The sequence below is a fragment of the Doryrhamphus excisus genome, linkage group LG6, assembly GCF_037039965.1.
Source record: "Doryrhamphus excisus strain RoL-2023G ecotype Guam linkage group LG6, RoL_Dexc_Guam_v1.1, whole genome shotgun sequence".
NCBI classification, from domain to species: domain Eukaryota; kingdom Metazoa; phylum Chordata; class Actinopteri; order Syngnathiformes; family Syngnathidae; genus Doryrhamphus; species Doryrhamphus excisus.
The window spans coordinates 6,182,620-6,209,021 of NC_136362.1; the positions used below are offsets into that span (position 1 = coordinate 6,182,620).

At 53.7% G+C, this 26,402-nt stretch overlaps 5 protein-coding genes across 13 annotated transcripts; 2 read left to right on the forward strand and 3 right to left on the reverse strand.

The window, feature by feature from the left end:
- Positions 1–54: 54 nt before the first annotated feature.
- Positions 55–1,088, reverse strand: ndufa12 (NADH:ubiquinone oxidoreductase subunit A12). Its single transcript, XM_058066023.2, has 4 exons — positions 928–1,088; positions 633–718; positions 392–479; positions 55–290 (listed from the first exon to the last, which is right to left on the reverse strand). Exons 1-4 carry the CDS (start codon positions 1,014–1,016, stop codon positions 110–112), a joined length of 444 nt encoding a protein of 147 aa, XP_057922006.2. The 5' UTR covers positions 1,017–1,088; the 3' UTR covers positions 55–109.
- A 39-nt stretch (positions 1,089–1,127) lies between these two features.
- fgd6 (FYVE, RhoGEF and PH domain containing 6) lies at positions 1,128–12,363 on the reverse strand. Its single transcript, XM_058066878.2, has 21 exons — positions 11,554–12,363; positions 8,604–10,401; positions 7,244–7,355; positions 6,554–6,621; positions 6,447–6,477; positions 5,746–5,897; positions 5,502–5,658; positions 5,185–5,272; positions 5,046–5,096; positions 4,268–4,326; positions 4,099–4,170; positions 3,950–4,018; positions 3,788–3,871; positions 3,632–3,711; positions 3,460–3,562; positions 3,244–3,387; positions 3,061–3,163; positions 2,740–2,834; positions 2,553–2,681; positions 2,314–2,462; positions 1,128–2,174 (listed from the first exon to the last, which is right to left on the reverse strand). The coding sequence occupies exons 1-21, from the start codon at positions 11,564–11,566 to the stop codon at positions 2,132–2,134; spliced, it is 3,600 nt and encodes a 1,199-aa protein (XP_057922861.2). The 5' UTR covers positions 11,567–12,363; the 3' UTR covers positions 1,128–2,131.
- On the forward strand, positions 12,145–17,620 carry vezt (vezatin, adherens junctions transmembrane protein). Of its 4 annotated transcripts, none has more exons than XM_078791264.1 (12): positions 12,145–12,313; positions 12,930–13,064; positions 13,732–13,821; positions 13,898–14,070; positions 14,147–14,431; positions 14,632–14,788; positions 14,861–15,010; positions 15,076–15,431; positions 15,512–15,705; positions 16,032–16,138; positions 16,213–16,420; positions 16,521–17,620. In XM_078791264.1, exons 1-12 carry the CDS (start codon positions 12,278–12,280, stop codon positions 16,994–16,996), a joined length of 2,367 nt encoding a protein of 788 aa, XP_078647390.1. In that variant the 5' UTR covers positions 12,145–12,277; the 3' UTR covers positions 16,997–17,620. The 4 variants fall into 4 exon arrangements, with proteins under 4 accessions (XP_078647390.1, XP_078647392.1, XP_078647393.1 ...); XM_078791266.1 differs by having other exon boundaries at positions 14,644–14,789; positions 14,862–15,010; XM_078791267.1 differs by lacking the exon at positions 12,145–12,313 and adding an exon at positions 12,398–12,681 and having other exon boundaries at positions 14,632–14,789; positions 14,862–15,010.
- A 517-nt stretch (positions 17,621–18,137) lies between these two features.
- Positions 18,138–21,398, forward strand: metap2a (methionyl aminopeptidase 2a). 4 transcript variants are annotated; one of them, XM_078791271.1, is made up of 11 exons: positions 18,139–18,355; positions 18,965–19,057; positions 19,139–19,201; positions 19,271–19,373; positions 19,435–19,596; positions 19,668–19,849; positions 19,921–20,015; positions 20,106–20,202; positions 20,417–20,520; positions 20,590–20,705; positions 20,784–21,398. In XM_078791271.1, the coding sequence occupies exons 1-11, from the start codon at positions 18,196–18,198 to the stop codon at positions 21,034–21,036; spliced, it is 1,428 nt and encodes a 475-aa protein (XP_078647397.1). In that variant the 5' UTR covers positions 18,139–18,195; the 3' UTR covers positions 21,037–21,398. The 4 variants fall into 4 exon arrangements, with proteins under 4 accessions (XP_078647395.1, XP_078647397.1, XP_078647396.1 ...); XM_058066886.2 differs by having other exon boundaries at positions 18,141–18,355; positions 18,968–19,057; XM_078791269.1 differs by having other exon boundaries at positions 18,138–18,355; positions 20,590–21,398.
- Positions 21,334–25,711, reverse strand: usp44 (ubiquitin specific peptidase 44). 3 transcript variants are annotated; one of them, XM_058066881.2, is made up of 7 exons: positions 25,598–25,711; positions 23,087–24,770; positions 22,814–23,012; positions 22,656–22,691; positions 22,441–22,549; positions 22,142–22,380; positions 21,334–22,066 (listed from the first exon to the last, which is right to left on the reverse strand). In XM_058066881.2, exons 2-7 carry the CDS (start codon positions 24,626–24,628, stop codon positions 21,939–21,941), a joined length of 2,253 nt encoding a protein of 750 aa, XP_057922864.2. In that variant the 5' UTR covers positions 24,629–24,770; positions 25,598–25,711; the 3' UTR covers positions 21,334–21,938. The 3 variants fall into 3 exon arrangements, with proteins under 3 accessions (XP_057922864.2, XP_078647394.1, XP_057922866.2); XM_078791268.1 differs by lacking the exon at positions 25,598–25,711 and having other exon boundaries at positions 23,087–25,585; XM_058066883.2 differs by lacking the exon at positions 22,656–22,691 and having other exon boundaries at positions 21,399–22,066.
- Positions 25,712–26,402: the final 691 nt, after the last annotated feature.

Sequence of the window (26,402 nt, forward strand, 5' to 3'; positions counted from 1 at the left end):
TTTGTTGGTTTGTCCTCATGCACTGACATCCAAATAAAGTCACGGTTGCCTCCATTGTAAATGTACATACACGTTTTATTGAGCAACACAGGACATAAGTTACAGCGGCTCACTGAGCTCCGGCTTTGGGCGGCACCCACTCGTGGATCTTCTTGCGGGTGGTGGGGTAGGGCACGTACTGGTGGGGGCTGCCGCTCACGTTGAACTGGTGGACCTCGGCCAGAAACTTCTTGGGCTCTGGAGGGTGAGTGGTGGGGGGGTCGTCCGTCATGGAGTGGAGCCAGCGATGCCTGGGGGGGGCAGGGGGTTAGAAAATGACGCACAGATGATATTTGACTGAAAGATTAATGGTTTCAACAACGACCAAGCTTAAGGTCGAGGGGATACAAACCATTCTGCGGGCACCATGCTGCCGTCCACCTCCCATAAAGTGTTCTTTCCGTTCATCTCTGTGGTGTAGATCACCCAGCGATGTCGTCCTGGATTCAGTTTAATCATACACACAAACACAGAGACAACAGGCAATGTATTAAATAATACATATATAATAAATAGAACATCTTCTTGCCTGTTTAAATGTAAACATCCGAACGTCAGTGCAAACAATCACAGTAACAACAAGCTAGACTCACCAAAGAAATAGTGCTTCTTGTCCTCGTAGTATTTGTTTCCATATTTATCCACGCCAATCAGCGCTCCCGTCTTCACATCGTTTACTCTGTCGAATAACGTTCAAAGTTAGCTTTCATTTTGTCGAAACAGAAAAAACAAACAATTCGTCCCCTAAACGTCGACACACAAGTTTACTGGTAGCTGTCAACATGCTAGCTTAGCAACGTTAATAAATCCGGTGGCCATTTCAGTTGTTCTGCCTTTCATTGCCTTAGTTTCACTACAAACCTCTCAAAATGACGTTAAACATTTTACCTAAAAAGCTGAAGAAGAAACCCTCTAACGCCACTGTGACCTCCTAGTTGTCCAAAAGCCCTTCGGACAATATTAACGTACTCCGCCATCTTTAGGCGGAACTATTATGGGGTCGGAAGATGTTTCCTCATAACGTGTCCGGGTGACACCAAGCACGATATTATGGTTCCACGTACGAGCCCCGTCGAAGGTAGCGTAATCAGAAGCGTTGAAGTCAAAATAACCACAGGATGCCAATATATAATGATATATTTTATTAAAAACTGTTGCCTGACAGTTAAGAATAAACGTTTGTGGGAGACTCTACCTCCACGCTGTTGATATTATAAAATAGTCACTGCTAATGTACAATCATGTGTAAACACATACTTCCCAGCAAGCTGGTGCAGATTTTGAGACAGTGTGATGAATGTCAAACAACCTGCAGAATTAATGTTACGATATGATTGTTGGCTTCACGAGCAAAAAAGGCACAATAACATACAAAAAAACAGGTATCATTTCTTTGGAGGTGGGGACAAAATACATCCATGAGTAGTGCAACCAAAAAAAACAAGTTTTTTTTCCACATAAAAAAAAAAAAACACAAAAAGGTGTGATTGAAAGTCAAACAAACCCTGACTACCAAGATGTGACAGCTTGTACTGCCTCTTCATACATTATAAATATCATAGAAAAAGGTCAATGTCGCTCTGTCATATACACAAAAATACCTACACGCCACTTCTGATGCGGCTTGACATTCTGACGAGTATGAAAAATAGATCCAAATGATTCCTTCCAGTTTCCTCCAGGATGCTCTAAGACCCAAAATGTACGTCAGTAACTTGATATCTTTGCTTTGGAGCACATCAAGCTGAGGGCAGAAAACAAACTTCCTGTTTCTTTGTCCAAGCCTGATTTTCACAGTAAAATGCTGCTTGGAATTCATTCAAAAAGGAGGATAAGTAATACTTCAATTTGCTTCAATGTTGTCCCTCCCGGGGCGTCGGACTTCCTGCATTTCACCGAAACGGTCCCGGCGCGCGTTCGCTCTCACTTCCACAACCGCGACCTGCACCGACCTCGCCTGGCGTCGCTGAGCTTTGGAAGGCGAAGATATACACGTCTGGGAATAACTCGTTTCAAAAGGCGTCTGGTGTCCCATCTCGTTTTAGTCCTTCCTGACCTGGTGACCCTTGACCCCTGGGCCTCATGCAGGTGGTTACTGTTCAAGGATCATGGCCTCCTGAAATGCTTCGATCCATCTACAGACATGAAAAAAGAATTAGCATAAGGGTAAGAGTTAGGGGTATGGGTAGGGTTACAGTACTGGACAGGGTAATGGTCAGGGTAATGGGTACGGTTAGGGTTAGCGTTAGCGTCAGGGCGTGCGGCGTGAGGCACCTCTGGGCGGTGGGGATGTCGTCAGCTTTAAAGATGTAAAAAAGCGTGTTTTTATGGTACAGCTTGAACTGCATCTTCTGGGCCGGCCCGTTCTTCTCCTCCCGGAGGAAGAAGCCCAGCAAGGGCTGACTCTCTAGCGCCGCCACGTCCTAAATGGGGGAGGGGGGGGGAGAAGTGACGGTAAATCAAGCGCACCCCGGCAGAGATAAAGAACCACAGAAGCTTGCGTGCGGGAGAACCTCGCTGGCGGCGTAGGTGTACAACACTTTATTCTTGATGACGAACCACAGCCGCTTCCACTGCTTCTTGTTGCCCTTTGACCTGTTCAGGTAGCCGCTCATAGACGAGTTTTCCGTGTTGGCCGACACCTGCCGAGGACAGCCCGGTCACATGACTGCTCGGACACCATTCTGTTGTGACGCTCACCTCTTTTAGCGCTGCCGGGATCTTCTTCTGTTTTCTGGTGAAGGAGAAGGCTCCGGATTTGATGGGCGACACCGACGACGAGGCGCGGCGGTCACCTAAACGACATCGGCACGTATGACAACGCTTGGGCATGTTGAGTATGTTCTACCAAGTGGTGGAAATAGCTGAAGCAGTTTGGTTGACGGGGCAGGAAACGGTTCCACACTAATATACATCAACCCATCCATTCTCTATGTGGTTTTTCCTCACTAGGGTCACGGAAAGTCCAATTCCATACAACGGTATAACCTGCCAAGCCATGTGGTACACGCCCAAACGTACTGTTCTCCTGCAGTTTGGCAAAGCAGTGGTTGCACACCCGCGCCGGCTGGTTCTTCAGGTACTCCAGGTAGTACTTGTTGGCCGAGCAGGCCTGACACACCACCTGCCGGGGGCGAAGGCGGGAATTAACAAATCGGTGAGAAGAGGAACGGGGAGGCACGCAGGAAGCCGAGCGCCGCCCACCTTGCCGCAGGCCCGACAGTGATGGCGCCTCCAGGTGAGGGTGAACTCGCAGGTGCAGATCATGCACATGGTGGCCCTGAGGTCCGGGATCCAGATGGGAGCCTTGGAACCCAGAGGAGCGCCGCTGTCAAGCACGCCGTCGGCCTGGGTGGGGGACAGACACAGTGAGCCAGATGGACGGCGGGCTGGCGTGAACCCGTGCGGACGTCACGTCACCTCCTCCTGGCTGCGACTGGATATGAAGGTTATTTTCTTCTTGGTGTGGTCGTCGATGGCTCTGGCGATGGCCTCCAGCCACTCGTCTCTCTCTGTCGCCGAGCTGAAGGCGGGGAAAGAAGATGTGAGCTTCTGCACGTACCGTGGCGGACGACCGTGGAGGTCTTCTCACCTGGCCGACAGGATGAAGGAGCGCTCCACGCTCTCGATGTTCAGCTCGTTCTGGTACGCCTCCTGGCTGGGCTTGCTCACCTGGCAAGGAAGCGGACGTTCGCCGTCATCGCTCGGACCAAGGACCAGCACGTTGAGCCACCCGTGTCCTACTCACCTTCATCCCGGCCAAGGAGAGCACGCAGTTGAGTTTGTACTGGGCAGACTGGACCGGCGTGGTGTACATGAGGGCGTCGTTGAACTGCGGACACAAATGCGGCCGTTAGGACCATACGGGGGAGGGAGGGGGGACGTGGAGCGGTCGGGGACGGTTCCTCACCAGGAAGAACACCCGGGGCTGCATGACCTTCCGTGACAGCTTCATGAGCGTGCCCTCCTTCAGGAACACCTGCACACGTTTGACACAGCGACCTTCAGCGTGACCCGAGGTGACCTTGAATGTCATTTCAGTCTGCCGACTAGGCTCACCCTGCCCGGCTGGACTATCTCGTGGTGGCCGTTCAGGCTGTACTGAATCTGCATCAGTTTCTGAAAGTTGTCCTGCCAACGAGGCCCCAGGAGAAAAAAACAGCGGGAGAAATACGAGGAGTTAGGAGATCGATGCTAGCAATCAGAAAAGAAACGGAGCGTCCCTCACCCCTTGTTTCATGATGTCGTTGGCGTGGTTGGCAACTTCCTTCACGATGCCGAGGGCCGCTGCACGGACGACATTTATGAAGGACATCAGAAGAGCCCCCAGTGCGCTCGATAAGCACGTATTGTGTATGTGTGCTCTTTTCTTATTCTTAATTTTTATTAGGGATATCAAATTATTACAAATTTTAATCAGGTTATGTTTTATTTTGTGTTGAAAATAACCTGAAAAGTTCTGCATGGATTTGGATTAAAAGGTTCCGGAATTGTCAAAAATGGGACACAATAACATTTTGGGGGCGATCCAAAATGTAAAATTCAAAGTTTTCCCACTTTTCTGTGAAGCTGCTGCATAAACACTTAGCAATGTCGTGCTAGGTGTTAGCATGCTAATGTGAGAGTTGCTAGCATTACCATACTTGCATATTTAGCTATTTACAGGTACAGAAACGTAGCATGATCATGTTAGCTGCAACAAGGTGGTACCAAGCATGATAAATACACTATGTCTTGTTTTCCGCTATCATGTCTACGATGGGCTGCACGGTGGACGAGTGGGTAGCATGCAGGCCTCACAGCTAGGAGTTCCGTTCCACCCTCGGGCATCTCTGTGTGGAGTTTGCATGTTCTCCCATAATAACAACCCAAATAATAATAATGATAATAATGATAATAATGATAATAATGATAATAATGATAATAAGAGGTTGACCTATCAGAGTCGGTTCGGGCGTGCAACCAATTAACCGTGATTAAATGAGGGCGTGGTCACGGTGTCCCACCTTGCGTGTCCTTGTAGTCCTCGGAGTCCTGCTGCAGATTCTTTAGGTAGTCTGGGACAAGAAGAAGAACAAAGAGTTTGGACTTGTTTTGAGGTTTCCGGTCCACTAGGTGTCAGTGTAGAGTAAGGGAATGACTCACCTGTGAGCAGCAGCTGGTACTGAGGGATCCTCTGGACCGGCTTCAGCAGGTAGTGTTTCAGAGCCAGACTGGCACAGCGAGGACTTATCTGGACCGAGACAAGCTCTGGGTTAGGAACCACAAAAAATCCTGACGGAAAGGCCTTGTGTGTGGACTTTATAGTGTATAAAGTAAGGACACAAATTGTCTGGCAGTCCCTGAACACACCATAGTCATGTGCGGTCACATCATTGCTCATTTGTGGCGAGTGGATATACATTTTAACGTGTGCGGCATATTAATAATTACAAGAACGTCAAGCTAGGGGGCGGTTCTACCTCAAAGTCCTTGACGACGGCGGCAAAGGGGGGGTTTTTCCTGCACTGCTCGTCCAAAAGTGCCACGTTGTTGTCAAACTGGCGGATGTAGGTGGAGTACATCTTCAGGTACGGGCCCTTCTGGACGAAGATGTCTGACAGGCGCTGGTGCTGGCCCCTGCGTGTACACACACACACACACACACATTGAGGATGCGGGGCGTTCCTCCGGGATAAAACGGAAGCTCGCCCCCCCCAAGCGTACCAGTGCGCCACCCTCTCCTCCAGCTCCCTCAGCAGGTCCTTGTTGAGCTGGTAGAGCTGAGGCAGGTAGTACAGGATCTGGCTGAGGACCCGCTCGTCCACCACCGGCTTCCCGTTCTGCCGCGTCGCCTTGGCGACCGCATCCCGAAAGTCCTGGGGAGAGAGTCAAGTGAGGCCGTGGTGCGAGAACACAGTGTGTGTTTCAGTGGAGTCAGCGCTCTGGACTCTGCCATGTGCCAACACACACATCCACCTGGAAGGAAGCAGGGAGGCCGCACGCACGCACGCACGCACACGCACACACTTAACACATCGCCTTCTTCAGCATGTTCATTTGTGCGTTTATGTCCTATGAAATAGATAATTATTATGATTATAATATGCTATATACAAGCACTGTTGTAAACGCATCACCCGGACAGCTCGCCACAAGTATGCACACACTCCATTGCAGTGTGTGTGTGTGTGTGTGTGTGTGTGTGTGTGTGTGTGTGTGCGCGCGCTCAGAGGTCAGCTCTGTGGCAGCAGGAAGCAGCTGCCGCCTCCGCGGGCAGAAAAGAATGCGAGCTGACCCGATTTCGTGGACAGAACCGGGCCACCTTTCGGGACGCTGCTTTCTACTGAGCTTGCGGCGGCCATGGCCGACGACCCCCCTGACCTTTGGCCAGGTCACCCCCATGCTTCACACGGCATGACACTTACTATGTGCAGAAGCTTGAGGACGTCCACAAACCTGAGGAGAGAGAGAGAGAGAGAGCGCAGAGTCAGCGACGGTGCTGCTGGGTAATTGCCGGCTCATTGCCACTCACACTTTCTCCGAGCTCATGATCTCCTGGGCGATGTGCACCACCTTCCTCCTCTTGGTCTCGTCCTCCAGCTGCGGGTGTGAGATTGTTAATGGCAGCCAAATGCGCCCCCCCCTCCGGGTGGTGGGGTCTGGTGGGCTAACAAGTGCTAACATTACACTAGCACGTCAACAGCTACGAAGGAAACCATCACGTCGGTAGCTGACTGACAGCTCGTTGGCAAGACTGCATTTTAAGATGTGCAGCGAAGCCTGCTTTAAGCCGTTGTGTTAAACTGGCCTCGGCGGTCTGAGCCACCATCACGAAAAACAACTCTACAAACAAATTTGAAGATGTTGCTAGCTTGACCGTAAACACAGTTGCTAATGTCAAACACCGATGAGGTAAAATTTCCGACAAAATTTTGGGAGCCGTATGCTCCCAAGGTCGATCGTGGCTACGAATCCACTATCAGGAAGGAAGCCAAAGGTTAGCGGCTAGCTACGAGTGCTAGGGTGCTAACGCTACGCCGACACTTTCACAGTGAAGTCATGCTAGGTTAGCCTAGCAGCTGGAGGAAAAACAACATGCAGCTGACTGAGGTTACCGTAGGGGGGTCACTTTAAGATGTGTAGCGAAGCCTTCTTTATTTGAGTCATGCTACTACAGTATGTACGACATAACTAAATCCACGGCCAGCATAATAAGACTGACCTGTCTGTCGGCCTCGTCCACGTGCTCCTTGCTGGAGGAGGAGCTGTTGTCCTCCTCATCCGAACTGTGGGCCTCCTCCTCCTCAGAGTGGACGTCCCTCCTCGGCCAGTCACTGCTCGACAAAAGGCAATGGAGTCAAGACTGCTTCAGCAGCCGCCAATGTTTACACCACGCGGGCCGTGGTGCTAAAACATGCACGGGCGACGGAGTGCAAGCGCAAACGTGTCGGCCTCTGATGTTTTGATCGGGTTCTGTCGTTGGGAGATGAATTATCTCCACTGGGGGGGGGGGTCTTAAGAAGAAAACATACAGTGTACTGAGGGTCTCTCTTCCCCTAAAAGACCCGTGGGTCCGCGTGGCGTGGAGCGTCGGGTACAAAGCGCCACTTTGTTTACAGCTTCTCACATGAAGTCAATGAAGTCATGAAGTCAAAAGATGCCTGGCAGGCGGCGCGGTGGCTATCTGGCACGCAAATGCGCTCTCGACGCTCGGCGCAATTGACAAGCGGGCTGGTTGGACGGCTGCTTTGACCGAACTCGACGCGTCCGCTAAAGTCTGTTCACGCCGTGGATGCTTGAGCAAAAACGCTTTGGCGCAACAATTAAATGTGGACCGCCACAAACGAAAAGGCGGCACTGTCTTGTTTGGTTGTGACGGTCCAGGAGCGTTACATGCACCACTTCTGCAAATTAGCGTTGCCACAAATAGCTTGTCTTCTACATGAAACATTTGGTAGGATGTCAACAAAAGAGCTGGTATTCTCTGAAGGTCTGGGAGGAGGTCTGAGAGGAGGTCTGAGAGGAGGTCTGAGGTTAAGTACTGAGGTTAAGCAAAGGCTAAACACAGAGCGAGGAGGGCCAGGCCGAGGCTGGCGGTCGCCGCACATTTATTTTCCCAGTCCTGGAGCGCCGTGCGGCGTTAGCAAGATGCTCAGACATTTCCTGCCCGGCACGCTGAAAATAACCCAGAGGAAGACGACGGGCCGACCTGTGGCACGTCCGAGCTCCGCTTGGATTCCGCGCTGCTGACTGGCGCTGATGTCACCTGAGAGGCCCGGGGTCGGGACCAGGATTCAGACACGCTGGCCGTGTTTAACGACCCAACGGTGCCGTGCGGTTTCTCGTACATGTATTTATTCATGGTGGCCCGCCACAGACCAGATTTGGTGCTACCTAGCTGCCTTCGGTCGTATATAAAGGGAGTGAATGTAACGCACCTGGTCTTTTAGGAAAGACAGGAAGTGCATTTACTTCCTACGAAAGCCACGCCTTTGTTCCGGGCACGCACGGCACCTCTACAAGCCCCGGGGTGTGGGCAGTGCTACCAGATTGTAGTCCTGTGGGAAACGCTGAACACATACCTGTCGTCCTCCTGGAACCTCTGGTAAGGGTCCTGCGCCTCGTAGATGTCCGAGTCGGCGCCGTCGGGGTCATGTGACCAGCCCGGCCTGCCGCTGTGAAAGGGCAGGTTCATGTACTCCGGGATCTCCTCGTAGAGCGGAACGTTCTCGTATTCCACGTCATCGCAGTCCCCGCTGAGGTCCACCTCCCCAATGCAGCTGCTAGGCCGCTCTGGGCCTTTGCGGCCGCCCCGCTTGGAGTCCGCGTTGGTACAGTCCAGGGAGTGCCCTCCCTTGGCCAGCAGCTTTGGAAGCATCTTCACGGACACGCGAAGTTCCAGCAACTTCCGGAAAGAGAGGCTCCTCTTCTGGGGGTCGAGGCCTGCGGGGGTCGCCAGGTCAGCAGCAGAGAAGGACTGCGCCCGCTGTTTGCCCCCGAGCGCCGGGGGGGCTCGGCTCTTGGGAGGCACACTGCTCCTGCTGGGCACCTGGCGGCTGAAGAAGGTGACGCACGGTCGGGTGAAACGCCACGCCGTCTTCTCCTGGGGAGGGGCGGGTAGTTCTCTCATGGGGCCGTGAGGAGGGGCCGGGGGGCAGACGGAGGGAGGCGGTGGGGCGGGCAGGCTGTGTCGCTGAGGTTTTCGGGGCGGCGGCCTCACCGACTGCGGGTCGTCAGCGGAGAGGGCCTTCCTGGCGTGAAGCGGGGGAGGGGGGCAACCCAGCTTGATCTGCTTGGGGAGGCTGTGAGTGACGGGGTAGCGCTTAAAGTCGCCGTAGCCGTCCTCCTCCTCGCACTCCGCCTCGCGTTGCCCCTCACCGTCAAGGCCGCTCAGCAGCTCCGGCTGGGAGAGCAGGCTGAGGGAGTGGGAGGTGTTTTTGTTCAGTGTCGTGGACAAGTGGAGCATTCTGTGGAGGCGAGGTGACAGGGAGGTCTGTCGGGGAGGGGGGACAGGTGCGCTCGGCTCTGCCTCACCGGGGCTTAAGCCTTCCTGGGAAGGAGAACCACTGGAGTCCTGTTTCAGCTCCTTGGGATTCTCCACCTCTTGAGGGTCCTGGACTCCTCCCTCCACACCGTCCTGCCTCACTAGGGTGGGCTTCTTAAACCGCCGAGGTTGGGGGACAGGGAGAGGCTTACTTGGGGGGGCGGGGACGGTCAAATCAGGGTGTGCACAGGTGATGCTTCCTTCCTGGGGGTGCTCCGCCGCAGGAGTGGAGATGATGATGCTGCCTGCAACATCACAGATGACATCTGCTGACCCTGGATCAGCGCCGTCCTTGTCCTCACGTGGCTCTTTGACCAGCCGGTCCAAGTGCCTCTGTCTCTGAGGCTTGTCCCGGGGAATTTTGTTGACCCCCTCGCTCCTCTGGGGGCACACGCACTCCTCTTCGTGAATCCCGTTCTTTGGTTCATATGTTTTGTGCACGCCGTTTTCCAGTTGCCGGCACTGGGAGCAGTCCCGCTCCGCGCAAGAGCAGGTGGGAATGATGTAGTCCGATTCCCGCTCGACAGCCTCGGATAGAATCCCATTTTTGGCGTTGAGAAGCGAGAGGCCATCCTCGAGCGCCGCCTCCTGGTCCTGAGATAAGATAAGGTGGCCGCCGGGTTGGGGTGGCGGCGGGGGCAAAGCTGTGGGGGCGGGTTTGGGGATGCAGGGCTTGGGGGCAACAGCCGGCTTGGTCCTCTTGAGGGTGGCAGGGGACGGCTGGGAAACGACGAGGGGCTGGGTGAGCACACCCGGTTTGGGGGCGATGGGTGGGGGGGAGGGCTTGGCGACAGAGGGAAGTTTAGGCTTGGGCGCTAATGGAGGCTTCTTCACACCTGCGTGGAGAAAATAAAGAATTCAAACGTGCTTTCATCAGAGACAGCTGCGAGCCGAAGTGGCGGCCGGGGTCAAACGGTCACCCTTGGGGTCGGGGGGGGGAGCAACTGCGGGGTGAGTAATGTGTACAATAAACCACACGTCACAGTTTTGGATGGAAGATGGGAGTACAGTGGAGTACAGTCTGACTCACTTATCTGAGAATTTACGAATCACGAATCCCTCGACCCTGCTGGGTTCTAGGGGCACTGCTTGATGAACGATTCACCGGTCTAAGAATTTGAGAATTACTTTGTATTCAGCTCAAGTAGTCAACAGTAACATCTCATTTGTCCGCAGTAATAAAGTTGTCCCTGTGACGTCACCCAGCAGTCTTTCCTAAAGGTACAGGCGCCATGTCCCACCGGACACCAAACTGCGTTAAGAATATAGCAAATTCTAACAAAATAGCCTTGTAAACACGTTGTGGATGACTAAATTAGGACAAAACTCATAACTAAATGTGCAATGACGACCGCCTTTTATTTCGGCAAACATATTAACATGATAGAAGGCGCGATTTTTGAAATAAACAATAAAGTATGAATTGAAGGAGCCTTTAACCCGAGGCCGAGATCCACACATGACGACGATGCCGTCAAAGCCCCTCATGTAGTTTCAAAGACAACATCCCAGCAAGGAAGACTTATTTACATGACTGATCCGCGGAGTTTGGCTTCTTACGCGCCAGGTAACGCGAGCTAAGCGGACAAAAGCCCCCCCAAAAGCAACGTTACATGACCATTGAAGCGGAAACGAAACCTTGGCTGAGGCTTATTTAGGATTTTCGACAAGTTGCAGCAACATCAGGACAGATGTTACAAACAAAGGATTTGACTCCATCCAGCTGCAAATGTGCCTCCTCTGCGGAAAGGGACTTTTATAGTGGTTCTTGTGAAGAGCTCCCAAAATGAGGTTTAGTCCATCCTATTGTGCGCTTTTGGCAGCTATTTTCAGGAAAAGGCTGTAATTAAGTGCGGCCGTGTAACAGCAGTGGATGCTATCTTTGAGCAACACTCAAGTTGTTGTTTTTCTCCTCCGCGCACAACCTGAGGGTGCGTACCGAGAACTTAAAAAGTGCCATCGTGTTGGTTTTTAAGCTCGAAACAAACCTGTGGTGCTCATGACTCCAGACTTGCTCCTTCCTCCATGAGTAACGCAAAAGTACTTTCAATGGAAGAGCCAGAAGGTCTTCGTTCTTTGCTCCCTCGGCAACATTGTCACTTGGAAATCCGCTTTAGGGGGAGCAAACACTCCGCTCCGTCGCTGATGTTCCCTATGTCGCTCGCACATCCACCGTTAGAGACGTTATCTTTGCTGCTTTTCCCATTTTTCCAACGTTTTTCGGCTTCGGCAACTTCGTCGTTGGTGTCAAGTGGGAAATGACAACACTGGGCAACTTCCTGTCGTCGTAACAACAAAAAAAAATGTACTCTCTAAGTGACGAATTTTTAGCGACAGCTTCAACAGAATTTAGAATGTAAACATTACAACTGGTATTAAATGTATATTCGAATTCTATTTTACGGTTATTACCCCGCGTTCGTCGTTTTATTTTGAAGAAATTGTCTTCATTTTCCGGCTCGATATTGTCACTGTACGGTTCATTTCCTCGCCTGCCTCCTCTAACGGTTTCCAGTGGCCACAAGGGGCGCTGTGACCGCAAGCGTCGGGTCTCACGAAATAAACACACAAAGGCCTCATGGGAGTTGTAGTTTTTTTAAGTTTTTAACGAAACCGGCTAAACTGCCAACTTCTTCGCCTCTCTCTGCCCAGATTCCTGTCGCCGCCGGCGCTCAGAATGCACCGCGAGCTTCGCGCAGATGGAGGAGCGCAATGACGGAGGAGTTTGATGAAGATGTTGTGTTTGAGGTTTGTGTTTACGACGGCGCTGTTAGCCGATTGCTTTGTCATGCTGTCTGGCGTGGATGTCAAACTAGACGTTGAGCGGCGGCTAGCCGGTTAGCTTGCTAGCCAGTTAGGATAACGTAAACAAACACGGCTACAGTAAACACGCTGACAGGGCGCGCATAATCCCAAGTTAGCTGCTTTGCTAGCTATGCTAAAGTTTGTTGTTATTGGCGCTACAGCGTCACACTACTTTGAGGTGGGGCGGGGATGACCAGACAGACAGAACCAATGCGTCGGTTCTGAAACACACACACACACACACACACACACACACACATATATATGCATCTGGACTGCGACATGAGCTCCCACTCTGTGTGACCATGGAAGTGAGTAACGCCGACATCATGTGTACTAATAGTGAGTAGATGGTAATCCAATGAGATGCTCCCATGATGCTGCTGTACCCCCCAGCTTTTGGTGAGGTAGACATCTTGCAAGGAGGACCATGACGTCCATTTATTGTGTTTCTCTTTGGGGAATTCTCGGGCACGATCCCGGCTACTGTTGCTGCCGATGCACCCATCCCTCCCACAGCCGCTTTCATTATTTAAGAATCTGTGTCTCCACTTTGCAGAACTCGCCTCTTTTCCAGTACCTGCACGATCTAGGCCACACCGACTTTGAGGCATGTCCGACAGCATCGCAGGAAGAGGAGGAGGAGGGCGGACAGGACGGCGATCCCGCCTCCGAGCAGGAAGGCCCACAAAGAGTGAGCATATTTCCTCATCTTTACGTGTTTACTTCATAGACTGTTTATAGTCGTCCTCCACAGAGATGTTGCAGTTGTCTGGGCGGGGGTACATTGTGGTCGTCTACGACTATATGCACACGTTCGACGCCAACCTGGCTCCTCTTGCTGACATATTTAGTTTGGACTGCACCGATGACACGCTCGCTGTCACAGAGCATGCCCTGGAACTTTCCACATGTGTCACGCTTCCTCTCCGAGGAGAGGACGGGAGGCTCTTGACAAGACAGGAAATGTGGCCCCTGAGCCGTTTCCTGGAGGCGGAGCTTCCCGGGAATGTCGTTCCTGCAAAAGCTGCGAGTCAGCGAGCGCTCCAGCGGTCCACTAAGGAGATAACGTCTCCTCAGAAGCATGCTTGTTGTTTCATGTCACACATCAGTAATCAATCCGACTAATAACACCCCCCCTCACCCCTCTGGAAATGGGTCAACCCCGGGGGGCGAATTGATTTGCGCTCTGCTTCTGCTGCACCGCCCGAAGTGTGCGGTGCGAATCGAGGTCCTCAGTATCCGAAATGTTGCCTTTTGGGACATTTTCTATGATTGTGGCGGCCTGTCACAAATACATTTTGGACCGCCACAAGTACATTTTGTTCCTCTCTCCTATCATCCTGTGTGTGTTGGTGCAGGGGGGCCTCCTGCGGACCCTGGCTGAAGCCTTGTGGAGATGGAGCCCAGTCCGGCAGGCGTCCTCGTCTCACAAGCTGGAGCAGCAGCTGGTCGGTAGAACGTGGCGCAGAACACGGCGCCGCCCGGAAAGCGGACGGCACGCTGATCCCGCCTCCTCCCTTGCAGGACGCCATGTTGGGCCAGTACTCTGTGAAGTGCATTCTGGACCAGGACGTCCTGCTCCAGGAGGACGTGGAGCTCATCGAGCTGCTGGACCCCAGCCTGCTCACGCTGGGCTCGTCACCCGCCCGAGGCGGCGCCCCGCCCCGACCCGGTTTCTTTGCCACGCCCTCATCCTGGTACTAAAAAGTAAAAAAAAATCCGTCTGATGAATTTCTACATTTTCACATTTTTGTACTCTTGGTCCGTTCGTAGGGATGTGGCAGGTCTTGTGGGTCTGGCCGCAGTCCTGCTGGGTCTGGGCTCAGCATCCGGGGACCTGTGGTGGCTGGCCGTCGCCCCTTTGGGGCTGGCTCTCCTGGGCTGGGTGGGGCTGAGGGCGGCGGGCCTGTGGAGGCGGGGTCGAGCGCAGCGGGCCGTCCACGCCAGAGTGTCACAGCTTCACACGCTGGTCCACAACAGCAAGACCCTGACGGGTTTGTCCCGGAAAGCCCTGCGTCTGGTCCAGGAGACGGAGGTCATCTCCAGAGGGTTCACCCTGTAAGGTTGCTCTTCCATCTTCATCCGTGTTGGAATCGTCATGTCCGCCGCATGCCGCATGCTCCACTTTCTTTTGTCCTGTCTCGTGATTGGTTGGTGTCCGCCTGCGTCTGGTGCTCGGTGTCACGTGTTTGTGTGTGTGATTCCCCTCTTGCCAATTCGGGACGTCTCCACAGTTGTATCACATTTCACTTGTCAAGTTTGCTCGACAGGGTGAGTGCAGCCGGCACCTTTAGCAGGGCGGGGCCGGGGGCGGTACCGCGGGGACAGCAGCTGATCGGCCTGAGGAAGGCCCTGTACCGGGCCCTCCGCTCCGCCTTCAGAGCCTCCAGGAGAGCCACGTGTCACATGCTCAAGGCATATCCTTTACCGGGGAGGGTGACGGGGTGCATCTTGCTGCATTTTCTTCTTCCCCCTTAACTCCTCCCAACGTTCCCCCTGAGCTCAGAGATCGACAACGTGACCAACTACGTGTCGGCGGTGCCCCTGAAGGAGCTGGGTCTCGGCCTGGGGGTGGAGCATCTGGGTGACGAGCAGGCCCAGGAGCTGACCGACGACTACAGTCTCCCCGCCCTCAAGGTGGGGACGAGCTCGGCCGCACGCCGCTTGTTGAATGCTGACGCGTCCTGCTTTGACCTGTGCAGGTATTGTACCAGCTGTGGGTGGGGCAAAGCTCGGAGTGCTTCCGCAGATTGGCCCTTCTCTTGTCGCCCCGGCGACTGGACGAGGAGCCAAAGGAAGCGGGCGGACCCACGGAGGAGCCCTCCCGGCCTGCCTTGCATCGCTCCATCGCCACGGTGACCGAGCCTCTCCACCACGCTCTGACCGCCTGTCTCGGGGAGGTGCAGCGCAGCTACGACTTCCACCGTCACTTCCAGACGCAGGAGCGGACGCTGGGCTCAGACCGCAACGGCCGGGTCCGGGAGAAATGCCGCGAGATCAACACTCTTCACACGTCCATCCGGAGCCTGCAGCTGCACCTCAAAGCCCTGCTCAGCGAGTGAGGCGCACGCGCTCCCGCTGCCGCTGCCGGCGCCATCCCCGATCCCAACGCTGACGTCCCGTCTGCATCCTCCCCAGGATGATCATCCTGGAGGACGACCTGGAGAAGCTGATGGTGTCCAAGGAGCCGACGGAGCTGACTCTGGAGGGCTACCGGGACCTGAGCGAGCGGCTGCACCAGCTGGAGCCGCACATGCAGGCCAGCGCCGGCTGCTGGGACGATACCGTGGGCCAGGTGGAGCGCATGCTGAGGCGGGCCGGCGCATGTCCAGGTGAGGGGAGTCGGACAGTAGTCCCTCGTTTGTGGCCCGTAATCGGTTCCGGTGATGAGTGACTTTCCATGATTCTTGATTTCTAAAGGGAATATTCATATTAGTCAGTATAACTTGTTTCCAAGTTTGAGTTTCAGGTTTCTGGAATCAGTTTTTTGACCAGTGTAGAATACTACATATCACAACCTTGAAGTACTTTTAGTTCTTGTATTTGACTTCATTTTGCCTATTTTTTACTAATCATCATCCATATTCAACCATGACGCGGTATGATTACTTAATGACTACGGAGGGATGGGCGTGTTTATCCTCCATCATGTCTGCAGGGACTGCTGAGGCTCCAGACCAGTGTGGCACTCCCGAGTCTGAGCTCCCCACCCCTCCTCCGTCTTATCCCTTGATCCTGGACCGCGATCCGGTTCCTGAGGAGCTGGTGAGACGAGCCAACACGCTGAGAGCCTCCAAGGTTAAAGCTAAAGGACTTCACACTTGGTGTCCTTGCCGCAGGAGTGGGAGGCCTACGTGTCGGATTCAGACTCTGACGGAGGCGGGAAGGAGTCCTGGTGCGACATGTTGTCTCCGGAGGAACGGGAACGTCAGCGGCGAGAGCGGGAGGAGTCCCGTCGCGTCCTGTCGGAGCTCAAAGCGGTGCTGGGCTTTCGCGCGTCGGAGGGAGAGAGGATGAAGAGGAAGCAGATGCTCTTCAGCGACCAAGGTCTGCTTTGGTGTGCATGGCTGTGCCAATCATGAAGAATGTCCGAGCCGGGGAGGGTTGTTGGCTTTTTGGGTTGACTATTTCCTGTCCGGCCTTGCAGCTGCGGTGACGCCTTCAACTTGCGGTGCGAGCTCCGACATGGCAGACGGCGGTGACAAAGGAGGAAACGGCCAAACAGAGTCCACGGCAGGAAGCCAGGAGGAAGGAAGGGACCAGCCGGTGAGGCCTGACCCCTCCGACGAGCCGGTGACGGAGTTCAGCTGCGGTTCGGAGGCGGCGGGAGCGTCGGTGTTGGCCGGAGGAGGCGGCGTAGCTTCTGAGCTGCATCAGTACGACGGCGTCCCGGAGGAGGAGGAACTGGAGGAGCAGAACGGTATGGACTGGCCCCTGAAACCCAAAGTTCCTGCTTTCTCCGTGATGGACAGGCTGACGGAGATCCACGGCTCGGACGCGCTCAGCTTCAGCTCCGCCCTCGCCGCCCAGGTGGCGAAGCATTCGCAGTCGCTCGTCAAACTGGAGGAGCAAACGTTTGGAGATGAGGAGGACGAGGAGGAGGAGGCAGAAGAGGAGCACTGAGCAAAGATTGAGATTGTCCTGATGAAGCAGCGCTTGTGTTAGCCTGCAGAGCTACGTAGTCCACATCGTTCTCCATCCATCTTCCTTTACCGCTCTCTTGCTGTCCAAACTCAGGTACCAGAACCACTGAAACCACCTCTGACCTCATGTGTGAAGATTCTACTCGCTGTTCTTGAACCCAAATGGAACGGGACTTGTCTGGGCTTCTGGAAGCATGAGGTGCAAACATCCTGAAGGAAATAAAAGCAGCGGTGGCTTTGAAGAGATCCATGTGGAACGCCACTCATGTCAATTAGTTGTATTTGTTCAGAACATGTAGCATTGCGGTCAGAAAACCATAACTGTTGAGGAGGAAGTGGGATGCTCTTTTTATTGTCAGGGTCTTCTACATGTGGCTGTGCATATTTGGAAGTATTTTAAGACTTGTGACATCACCCACAAGTAGTGTTCCGTGAGTATTTGCTTGTTATTTCTGTCATGTGAGGGACAATCACTGCTCTCTCTTTTCAAAGACGTCACCATAGAAGCGGGGACAACCTTTCCTGGTCTACGCCCTGCCTTGTAGGGGAGGTTTATGTCACTCGTGCGTTTTTCCAACGTGAAATAAAATACCATTCAACAGCGTTTGGTGTATCTTAATGTCTTTTTTTAAGCTGTTAGCTGCTCATGTTTCACAGACTGAAATGGCTGGGGGGTTAATAAACAGGTTGGCCGGGTTACTTGATATGTTTTGGAGGAATCTGCATTTGTCTGGCCCACAACAGCTGGGGTGCCCCCGGTAAGCATCCACCGCCTTTTTGTTAGTGCCAGAAACCTGATGAATGGGCTTGACGTAAAGATGGCGTCATATTTAAACAGTAAACTGGGTAATTATTTATCAGCACAAAGTAAATCTGCAATCTACTAACTAACTAACAGGCTGTTATGACTGCATTCAACCTATACTGCCTCGTGCAAAAAACCGGAAGAAAAATATTTAGCCTCAAAACGTTCACACATAGCGTCATAAACAAAACAAAAACGTCATGAATGCGTCTACGTATTCGCAACATTCCATCCAGGCATCGCCACCTGGTGGTCTTTTGTTGTCAAAGCGTTACCAACATTACGGAGCACCCTGAAGGCATCGGCACGCTGACGCGAGCACTTCCTATTTCCCACAACCCTTTGCGCTTACCTTCCCAGCAGCGGCTGTCATCATGGCGGCGGTGCTAACTGAGACATTAGCGGAGCCAAAACAGGCCCATGAACTGGAGATGAACGGCGAGGCCGGCGAACGAGAAGACGCCGTGGACGCAGTGGAGGAGGCGGCGAAAAAGAAGAAGAAAAAGAAGAAGAAGAACAAGTCAGCCGCGAGCGGTAAGACTTGTCAGTTTCATGCTAGCAGGCTAGCAGAGGCTACCTGTTGGTGCTGCGGCAGAGTAGCCATATTTATCACCGATCCGGAAACGGACCTCCTGCAAAATAAAACATTGTGTGTTAGTCCTGGTTGAAGTGTTTAATCCCCAAGCTGTACTTCTATGCAAACTATTAACTACTTTGAGTCAGTCGTGTAGTAATGGTCATTTCTAAATTGACGTCATAGTAATGAGACCAGCGCGTGTCGATGCGTCTTATTTTTAGTCGTCCCGGAAGTGCTGTGGCAAAGCACGTTAAACCTGACGGTGATCCTCGTTAGCCATGCGGGTCGGGACCAGTTAAAGATCTCATGTCAGGCCTTCGGAAATACGCCGAGGTCTGCCTCCAGAGACCGTGACAACTCACTGGCTCGACAAACAAGGCCACAAGGGTCCCGAAATTAAACAACTCCGTTTTCCGCTTTTCAATTGAAGGTATCCGGTTTCGTAACGGTCGTTATGTAAGCTGGCACGGCCTGACGGATGAGTTCCTGGAAGCTCGATTAACTCCAGATCCAAAGAGATCACTTGGTGTCAGGTGTTCGGGTGGCCTCATGTCTGTTCTCGGCAGCAGGTCCAGATGGGGACGCCGTGGCCGAGGTGACGAAGGAGCTGGAGAAGCAGGTGATCGAGGACAAAGAGAAGGAGGATGACTGCGAGGAAGGTGGGCATCACCCACAAGTTTGTTTTTAATGAAATTGTCGTGTGTTAAAGCGAGTGAAGTCTCATTCCACGGTCCACACAGATGGGGATGATGGGGAAAACTCGGCAGGGAAGAAGAAGAAGAAGAAAAAGAAGAAGAAAGGATGTGAGTTTCATCAGAGCGGTCTTTGCCAAGCAAGGGCGGCGTGGGAAATTGAGGTTTTTGTATTTTCAGCCAAAGGTCAGACTGATCCTCCGTCTATTCCCATCTGTGAGTTGTATCCAAGTGGAGCCTTCCCCGTGGGACAGGAGTGCGAATACCCCGCCTCGCAGGACGGGTAAGCGCTACTTGGTCCACGCGTTGCCTTCGTGTGTGAAAGTGAACGCTTGTCCTCGAAGGCGGAGCGCGGCGTGGCGGAGCAGCAACGAGGAGAAGCGAGTGCTGGATAAAGCCAACGAGGAGGTGTGGAACGACTTCCGGCAGGCGGCCGAGGCGCACAGACAGGTCCGGCAGCACGTCCGCAGCTTCCTGAAACCCGGCATGACCATGATTGAAATCTGGTGAGGCTTCGATGGCGTCCGCTTGTTTTTAAACCGTTCTCGATATCACCCTGACGTCCTTCTTATTCAAGCGAGCGTTTGGAGGACTGTTCCCGGAAGCTCATCAAGGAGAACAAGCTGAGCGCCGGCCTGGCTTTCCCCACCGGCTGCTCCCTCAACCACTGCGCCGCTCACTACACTCCCAACGCCGGCGACGCCACCGTGCTGCAGTACGACGACGTCTGCAAGATAGATTTCGGCACGCACATAAACGGTAGCCATCACGGCCGGCGGCGCCGACACCGGCAGACGGACACGCCCACCAACACGTCTTTTTGTCCTCAGGGCGAATCATCGACTGTGCCTTCACCGTCACCTTCAACCCAAAGTACGACAAGCTCCTGGAGGCCGTGAAGGACGCCACCAACACCGGCATCAGGGTGGGCTTTTGTTGTTCAGCAGGACGGCCATCAACCTGGTGGCGCCAAATCTGAGTGTTTTTTTTAAATGCATCTGCCTCCTTGTTGCAGAACGCCGGCATTGACGTGCGCCTGTGTGACGTCGGGGAGGCCATCCAGGAAGTGATGGAGTCCTATGAGGTGGAGCTGGATGGCAAAACGTACCAAGGTTCGTTCCAGGGCGAGTTAGAACAGGAAGGAGGAAAAAGGAGCGCTTGATTTGGTGATCTGGACTCATTGTTTTTAAATTAACAGTTACCTGGGCTATTTTTTATTATCGGACTCATCGGTCTGTCATAATTCCCTCCTATCATATATACTACATAACATGGTGCACCCCCCCCCCCCCATATTGAACCTGAGCTTTCTTGTTTTGGATGCAGTCAAACCAATCAGAAACCTGAACGGTCACTCCATCGGCCAGTACAGGATACACGCCGGAAAAACTGTGCCTATCGTCAAAGGAGGGGAAGCGACGAGAATGGAGGTACGTCTGAAAGCGTGCCCCCCCCCCCTCCCTGAATGTGATTACATAAGCTGTCATGTTGGTCTGCAGGAGGGCGAGGTCTACGCCATCGAGACGTTTGGCAGCACAGGCAAAGGTGTGGTCCACGACGACATGGAGTGCTCCCACTACATGAAGAACTTTGACGTGGGTCACGTCCCCATCAGGTCTGCCCTCCTTCCCCATGTGGACCCGACTTTAGCACAAGAAGACTCCCTTGGCGCTTACTCAATTTTTTTTTGCAGGCTTCCGCGTGCAAAACACCTGCTCAACGTGATCAACGAGAACTTCGGCACTCTGGCCTTCTGCCGCCGCTGGCTGGACCGTCTGGGTGAGAGCAAGTACTTGATGGCCCTGAAGAACCTGTGCGACCTGGGCATCGTGGACCCCTACCCGCCCCTGTGCGACACCAAGGGCTGCTACACGGCTCAATTTGAGCACACCATCCTGCTCAGGCCCACCTGCAAGGAGGTGGTGAGCCGAGGAGACGACTACTGAAGCCACGCCCCTCAACCACACCCCCAATCTGGAAGCGGCCCACTCAGAGCAGCATGAGGTGCTTCCTGACTTTTCTTCTCCCCTCGGTTCAACCCAGCGTTTTGGAAAGTGAACTACTTAAGATGACGGTTATAGCTCCTCCCCCTTAACATCCGACGCCGCCCGGCCCGTCGCTCTCGGGTCAGATTAATCAAAACAGCCAATGGCGTTGTTCGGGCTGAGCTTGGCGGCTGCTGTTCTACCGTGCGTTTGGCTTCTGTCGCTCCAGGAGGGAACACCGCCGCGTTCCTAATGCATTGCCTCGTTTTGAGCAGCCTGGGAATGTTTTTGTAAGAAAAGATTAAAAAGTAAATATGCGCATCTGTGAGATGGTCCAGTCTCTTTTCTTGAAAGCAACAAAGAATGGCTGACAGGTTTTATAGAAAAATGGAAAAATATTTGCATTTATTGAGGTCATGTTCTCTAGAAAAAGTGAGGTAACACTTTGCATAGAATAACGTCCGTACGCCCACCCAGGAGGAAGTGATGGACAACTGTGCTTCCAAAGCAACCATGGCTGGGTCTTAGTTCTCTGTACAAGGTCCTCCAGTATGGAGGTAAATCTCACTCAGACGTGGGTCTAATTTCTCTTCTTTAAATACAATCACCAGCCGTGGCGTCTGAGGTCACCAAGGACGAGAAAATGGCCACAGTATAAAAATAGATGTTCTCCATAGAAAAAAGGCCACTTGATTGACTCAACAGTTTACCTGCAGGCATCCCAGGTGTTAGCGGAAAGGCGGGGGGTCTTCTTTGAATGCAGACCTGGTCCAAACTGAATGTGACAGCAGGACCGGACCCGGTCACGGGGACGGGGACTCCGCCTGGTCTTTGTACAACCCCCGCTACGTAAACGACGCTAGTCACAAAAACAGCCGGTCTTTGTCCTGAGTAACTGTCTGCGTGTAGAAGAGGATGTAGGCCTGGGCTCGGCACACCTCGTCCACGGAACACACGTTCATCTTGGAGTCGTTGCAGTGAACCCAGAAACCTGCGGGGGAGGGGGGGGAAGCCATGACAGTCAGTGACTCAGCCCGCTCGTCACGCCACGCCGCTTTGCTCTCACCTCCTGCGCTGTTGTAGCAGTAGGCCGTGTAGTGGCCCGACCCGAAGCCTTTCCCATGATGCATCACCACGGCAGACAGCTCGTACAGGAAGTGCTTGGCACGCGGGGACCCTGGCGCGGAGCCCTGGGGGCTGACTCCTTTGTGGGCGGGCTCTCTACGGCAGTAAGGCTCCATGTTGAGAAGCTGGTCAAAGCTGACGTGGACGCCGATCTTCTCCCGATGGTTCCGCCCGGACCACCTAAGGGGCGGAATGTCGGTCAGGTCCTGGCGGTACGGGGAGCATGAGGACTGGTCTTACCTGAAACGTTTGAGGTGGAGCCGCAGCACCTGAGGCAGCTTGTGGACCATCAGCTGTTTCCGGGCTTCGGTGAGGAGGACCGCTTTGGACGACGACCGCCTTCGTGCAGCTGCGGACAAGAAGAACCTGCGTTAGTCTTCCCGGATCCAGCAAATTCCAGTGTTTCCCAAACATTTGTGTATTTGTGACAGCGCGCCAAATCGATTGGGCGCTACCTGTCGGCCCTGGCACATGAAGACATGAGGATGCGTCTGTGGAGGTTGTTGGTACAACCACAAATGAGAAAACGACCATGGAGCAAAGCTCCACCACCACAGATGGATAGGAGTCCTGTGGGAAAGTGATGGACTACCGAGTCTCGCGTCCTACTCACAGTTGCACTGGTCGCAGGCGTAGATGTTTCCCTCCAGAGCTTCGGTCTCGGTGAACTTGGCCAGCATTTCCGTCAGGTGACAGGAGCCCTGCGAGGCCGACTCCCGGCTGTTGCTGTGGTAGCGCTCGGGGAACTCCAGGGACAGATCCCAGAACGGCTCCACGGTGTTGGAGCGATGGTCGCAGGCCAGACACGTCACCTGCGAGACGCCGCAAACGTGAGTAGTGCGGCCACATGGACGTTCTGGAAGGAAGGTGCGGCGTGGCGGCGTACCTGGCTGAGGAGCTGTCCGTGGAAGATGGTGTTGACCACACTGAGGACCTGCTTGATGAGACGTTTCTGCGTGTGGGGGACGTCGGCGCTGGGCGTGTGCTTCCCCGTGCTCTCCAGCTCCTGCTGCACCTTGTCCAGGAGCTCGCACAGGAACTCCTGAGCGTCCTGCTGAGCGTAGCCTCGGAACGCCGGGATGAGCTGCCACACCGAGTGCAGCATGGCGAACGGCGACACCAGCGCCCACTTGCCGGACCACATGACCTGGAACAAGGTGTGCAGCTCGTGGCAGAGGGAGATGTGCTTGGAGCTGGGCTCCTTGGGTTGGATCAGCTCCATGCTGCGGCCCCGCGAGGCCCCGCCGCTGAGCCCGGCCCCGGACCCCGAGCTGGCCGGGTATCCCTTCCTGTGGCTCAGGGGCGAGTGGGGCGAGGCCTTGCCCGCCAGCTGGCCGTGAACGGCGGACGCCAGCAGCTCCAGCGCCTGGGTGAGGTCCAGGCGCAGGAAGCACTCCCTGAAGACGTGCAGATGGCTCAGCACTTGCAGGATGGAGTTCATGTAACACGTGTTGCCCAGGTTCCTCAGGCCCGTCACGCCTGGCGTGACCGTGGGGCGCCGCTTGAAGGGCGAGCCGCCCTCTTTGCTGCTCTGCTTGCGGCGGGGGGCGGCGGCCAAGGACCTGGGTTTGGATTTGGCGCTGGAAGAAGAGCGACTCTTGGGCTCGAGTGTCGCCCGGACCTTTTCGACACGTGCGCTTTTCTTGAGGGCGGGGGCGGCAGGCGTTCGAGTCCTTGGCCTACGGGCGAGAGGGGAGGGCGCAGACGCTTTGGTCTTTTTGGGTGCGGGGCGCGAGTGCGGCTTTTTCACCGCAACATCGGAAACCCGCCGACTCCTTCGACGCAAGCGCCGACTCTTCCTCTGCGGCGCATTCTCCAGCTCCTCCTGCAGCTGCCTTTTAAGGGCGCGCCTCCTCTCCCTCGCCTCCCTTTTCTGCTCCTCCTCCTCCTCCCGCTGCCTCTCCTCCTCCTGCCTCGCCTTCCCGCAGTCCGTCAGGCCGAACCAGAAGCGGAACACACGGCCCATGAGGGCGCGGCGGCGGTGCCAGAGGGCGGTAAACATGCGGTCCTCGTCCCTGAGCTGCAGCTCCCGAGCGCCGCAGGGCATCGGGGCGTCGGGGGCGGCGCTGGCGGAGCGGAGCGTGCGCCCGCTGCGAGTGGTGACCTCGTAGCGCTGGCTCTGGATGGCACTGAGCGTGCTCCGCAGCAGCTTGAGGTCTCCCGTGGCGTTGTCGTTGAGGACGTAGTCGTCGCACAGGTAACAAAAGACGTACAGTTCGTTGACCTCCATGGCCAGCGGGTGGTGCTGCTGCTTGAAGTGCTGCAGGGCGTGCTCCTCGATGTAGCGCCCGCACGCCACGTGGGCGCAGCCCAGGCAGGCCCAGATGGACTCGGTGGTGTTGCAGTCCACGCAGTGCCACTTCTGCGGGTTGAGGATGGAGTGGTCGGCGGCCAGCCGCAGCCGCCCCACATGCTTGCACCTGTCCATCACACCGGCCCGCCCGCTGAGGTGGCCGGCCGGTGTGTGTGTGCGTGTCCAATGCTCGCTGACCCTCAGTCGCTGTGTCAGACTGGCTTCATGGCGGCCGTGGTGCGAGGGGAAAGGGGACCCTCCCGAGGCATGGCGATGTCTACGCACACAAACAGTCAACGTGGAGTTTTTTGAACAGGGGAAACCATTATAACAACTCCTATTTTAAGGGCGGGCACTTCCGGGAGTTCAAATCAACCTTCTTATCTTTTCAGGTGCGGTTTAGCAACACTATTCAGTAACCACTCATAGGGTGCGCTGACTGGATGGTGTAAAAAGCACATTTAAGAAACAAATCCAAACAAAAACACGACTCCTCCTCGTCAGGATCCTGAGGAGTCATTTGATCTTTCAGAACGATGCAGCCTGACGAGTGTGGGGAAAAGTACTGCAAACTTTTCGCAAGTTAAACATCAACAAGTTTTCGCCCGGCGACTCGCTTCGTTCCTCCTTGAGGCTCACGGATCTTTCTAACTAACCTGCTTAAATGTGCAATAACTCCCACTCTCACACACAAACAGACGCGGGACACGACAGCCATAACAACAAGACTTGAGGCTAAAGCCGCTTTTAGCACACTTTGCTAGCAGGCTAAAGGTGCAGTTGGCACACTTATTAGCAAACACGCTAGACAACCAGAGAATGGGCAAAATATTGGAATAATCTCCACAAATATATCAAACGAGAGGATGCTAGTCACTATAAAAACACACATGATTATATGCAAATCCACATTGTGTAAATTAGTCAACCATGTCTGGTTGCTAGCAAGGTGCTAGCATGCTAGGCTAACCCCTGCCGGGCGCTGCTCCCAACAAGTTATGACGTTCGCGGGGGGAGCAGCCGCCGGAGCTCCGGTTGGGCTTCGGGGGCGCTCCGCCACAAAACGCGGATTAAAGCGTCGCGAAAGTGGGGAAAGGCACATACCGAGGCTCTCCTTCACGGTGGTCAGTGCTGTGCTCTCACAGGGGCCGCCATCTTGTCGCGTGGTTTGGAGGCTCGTGCGCGTCCACGAGACGTGACGTCGTCGCTGTCGTTGTTGTTTTTGTTGACGTGGAAAGAAATTGAATAATTAAATAAAGTACGTGTAGGTTACTGAAAAAAAAACATCCTATGTGTTTGTTTTCCGTCTACTCGACTGATTACTTTTAATTAATTATTTTAATTAAAAATAAATAAAATCTCTATAAATGTATGATTTAAGCAATAATTCACACATTTATAAATGAAATATGATTGTTTTCCTTTGAACAAACTTTTTAGCTGCATCACCGCTGAGAAACAAAACAAAAAATGCTGAGCGTCGAGAAGAATTAGACGCAATGTCATATATGAACACTAGAGGGCAGTGTGGCGCTTCAGTCACTGTGCCTGCCAAGAAAAAAGATAAATATCACGCAAACCATTCAAATGAAAGCTTTCATCGTCATTGTTTTTTATAAACAAGTTTATGGATGTGACAGTGATGAAGATGTGTATAAATTACAAACAGCACCAGTTAAAAAGTGAGGCGGCATGTATATATGTACATATTTACATATGTTACTGCATAGCCAATATTTTCCCAAAGGTTTGTTGACCATATCTCACGTTATTGAAAGAGAAAGCGTCTTTAAACTTTTGACTGGTACTGAATGTTCATACAGTATACGATTAATATATGCCAGTGGCATCCAAAATGTGGCCTGTGGGCCATTTGCGGCTGTCTTTTTTATAGCTCGAGGCACATTGT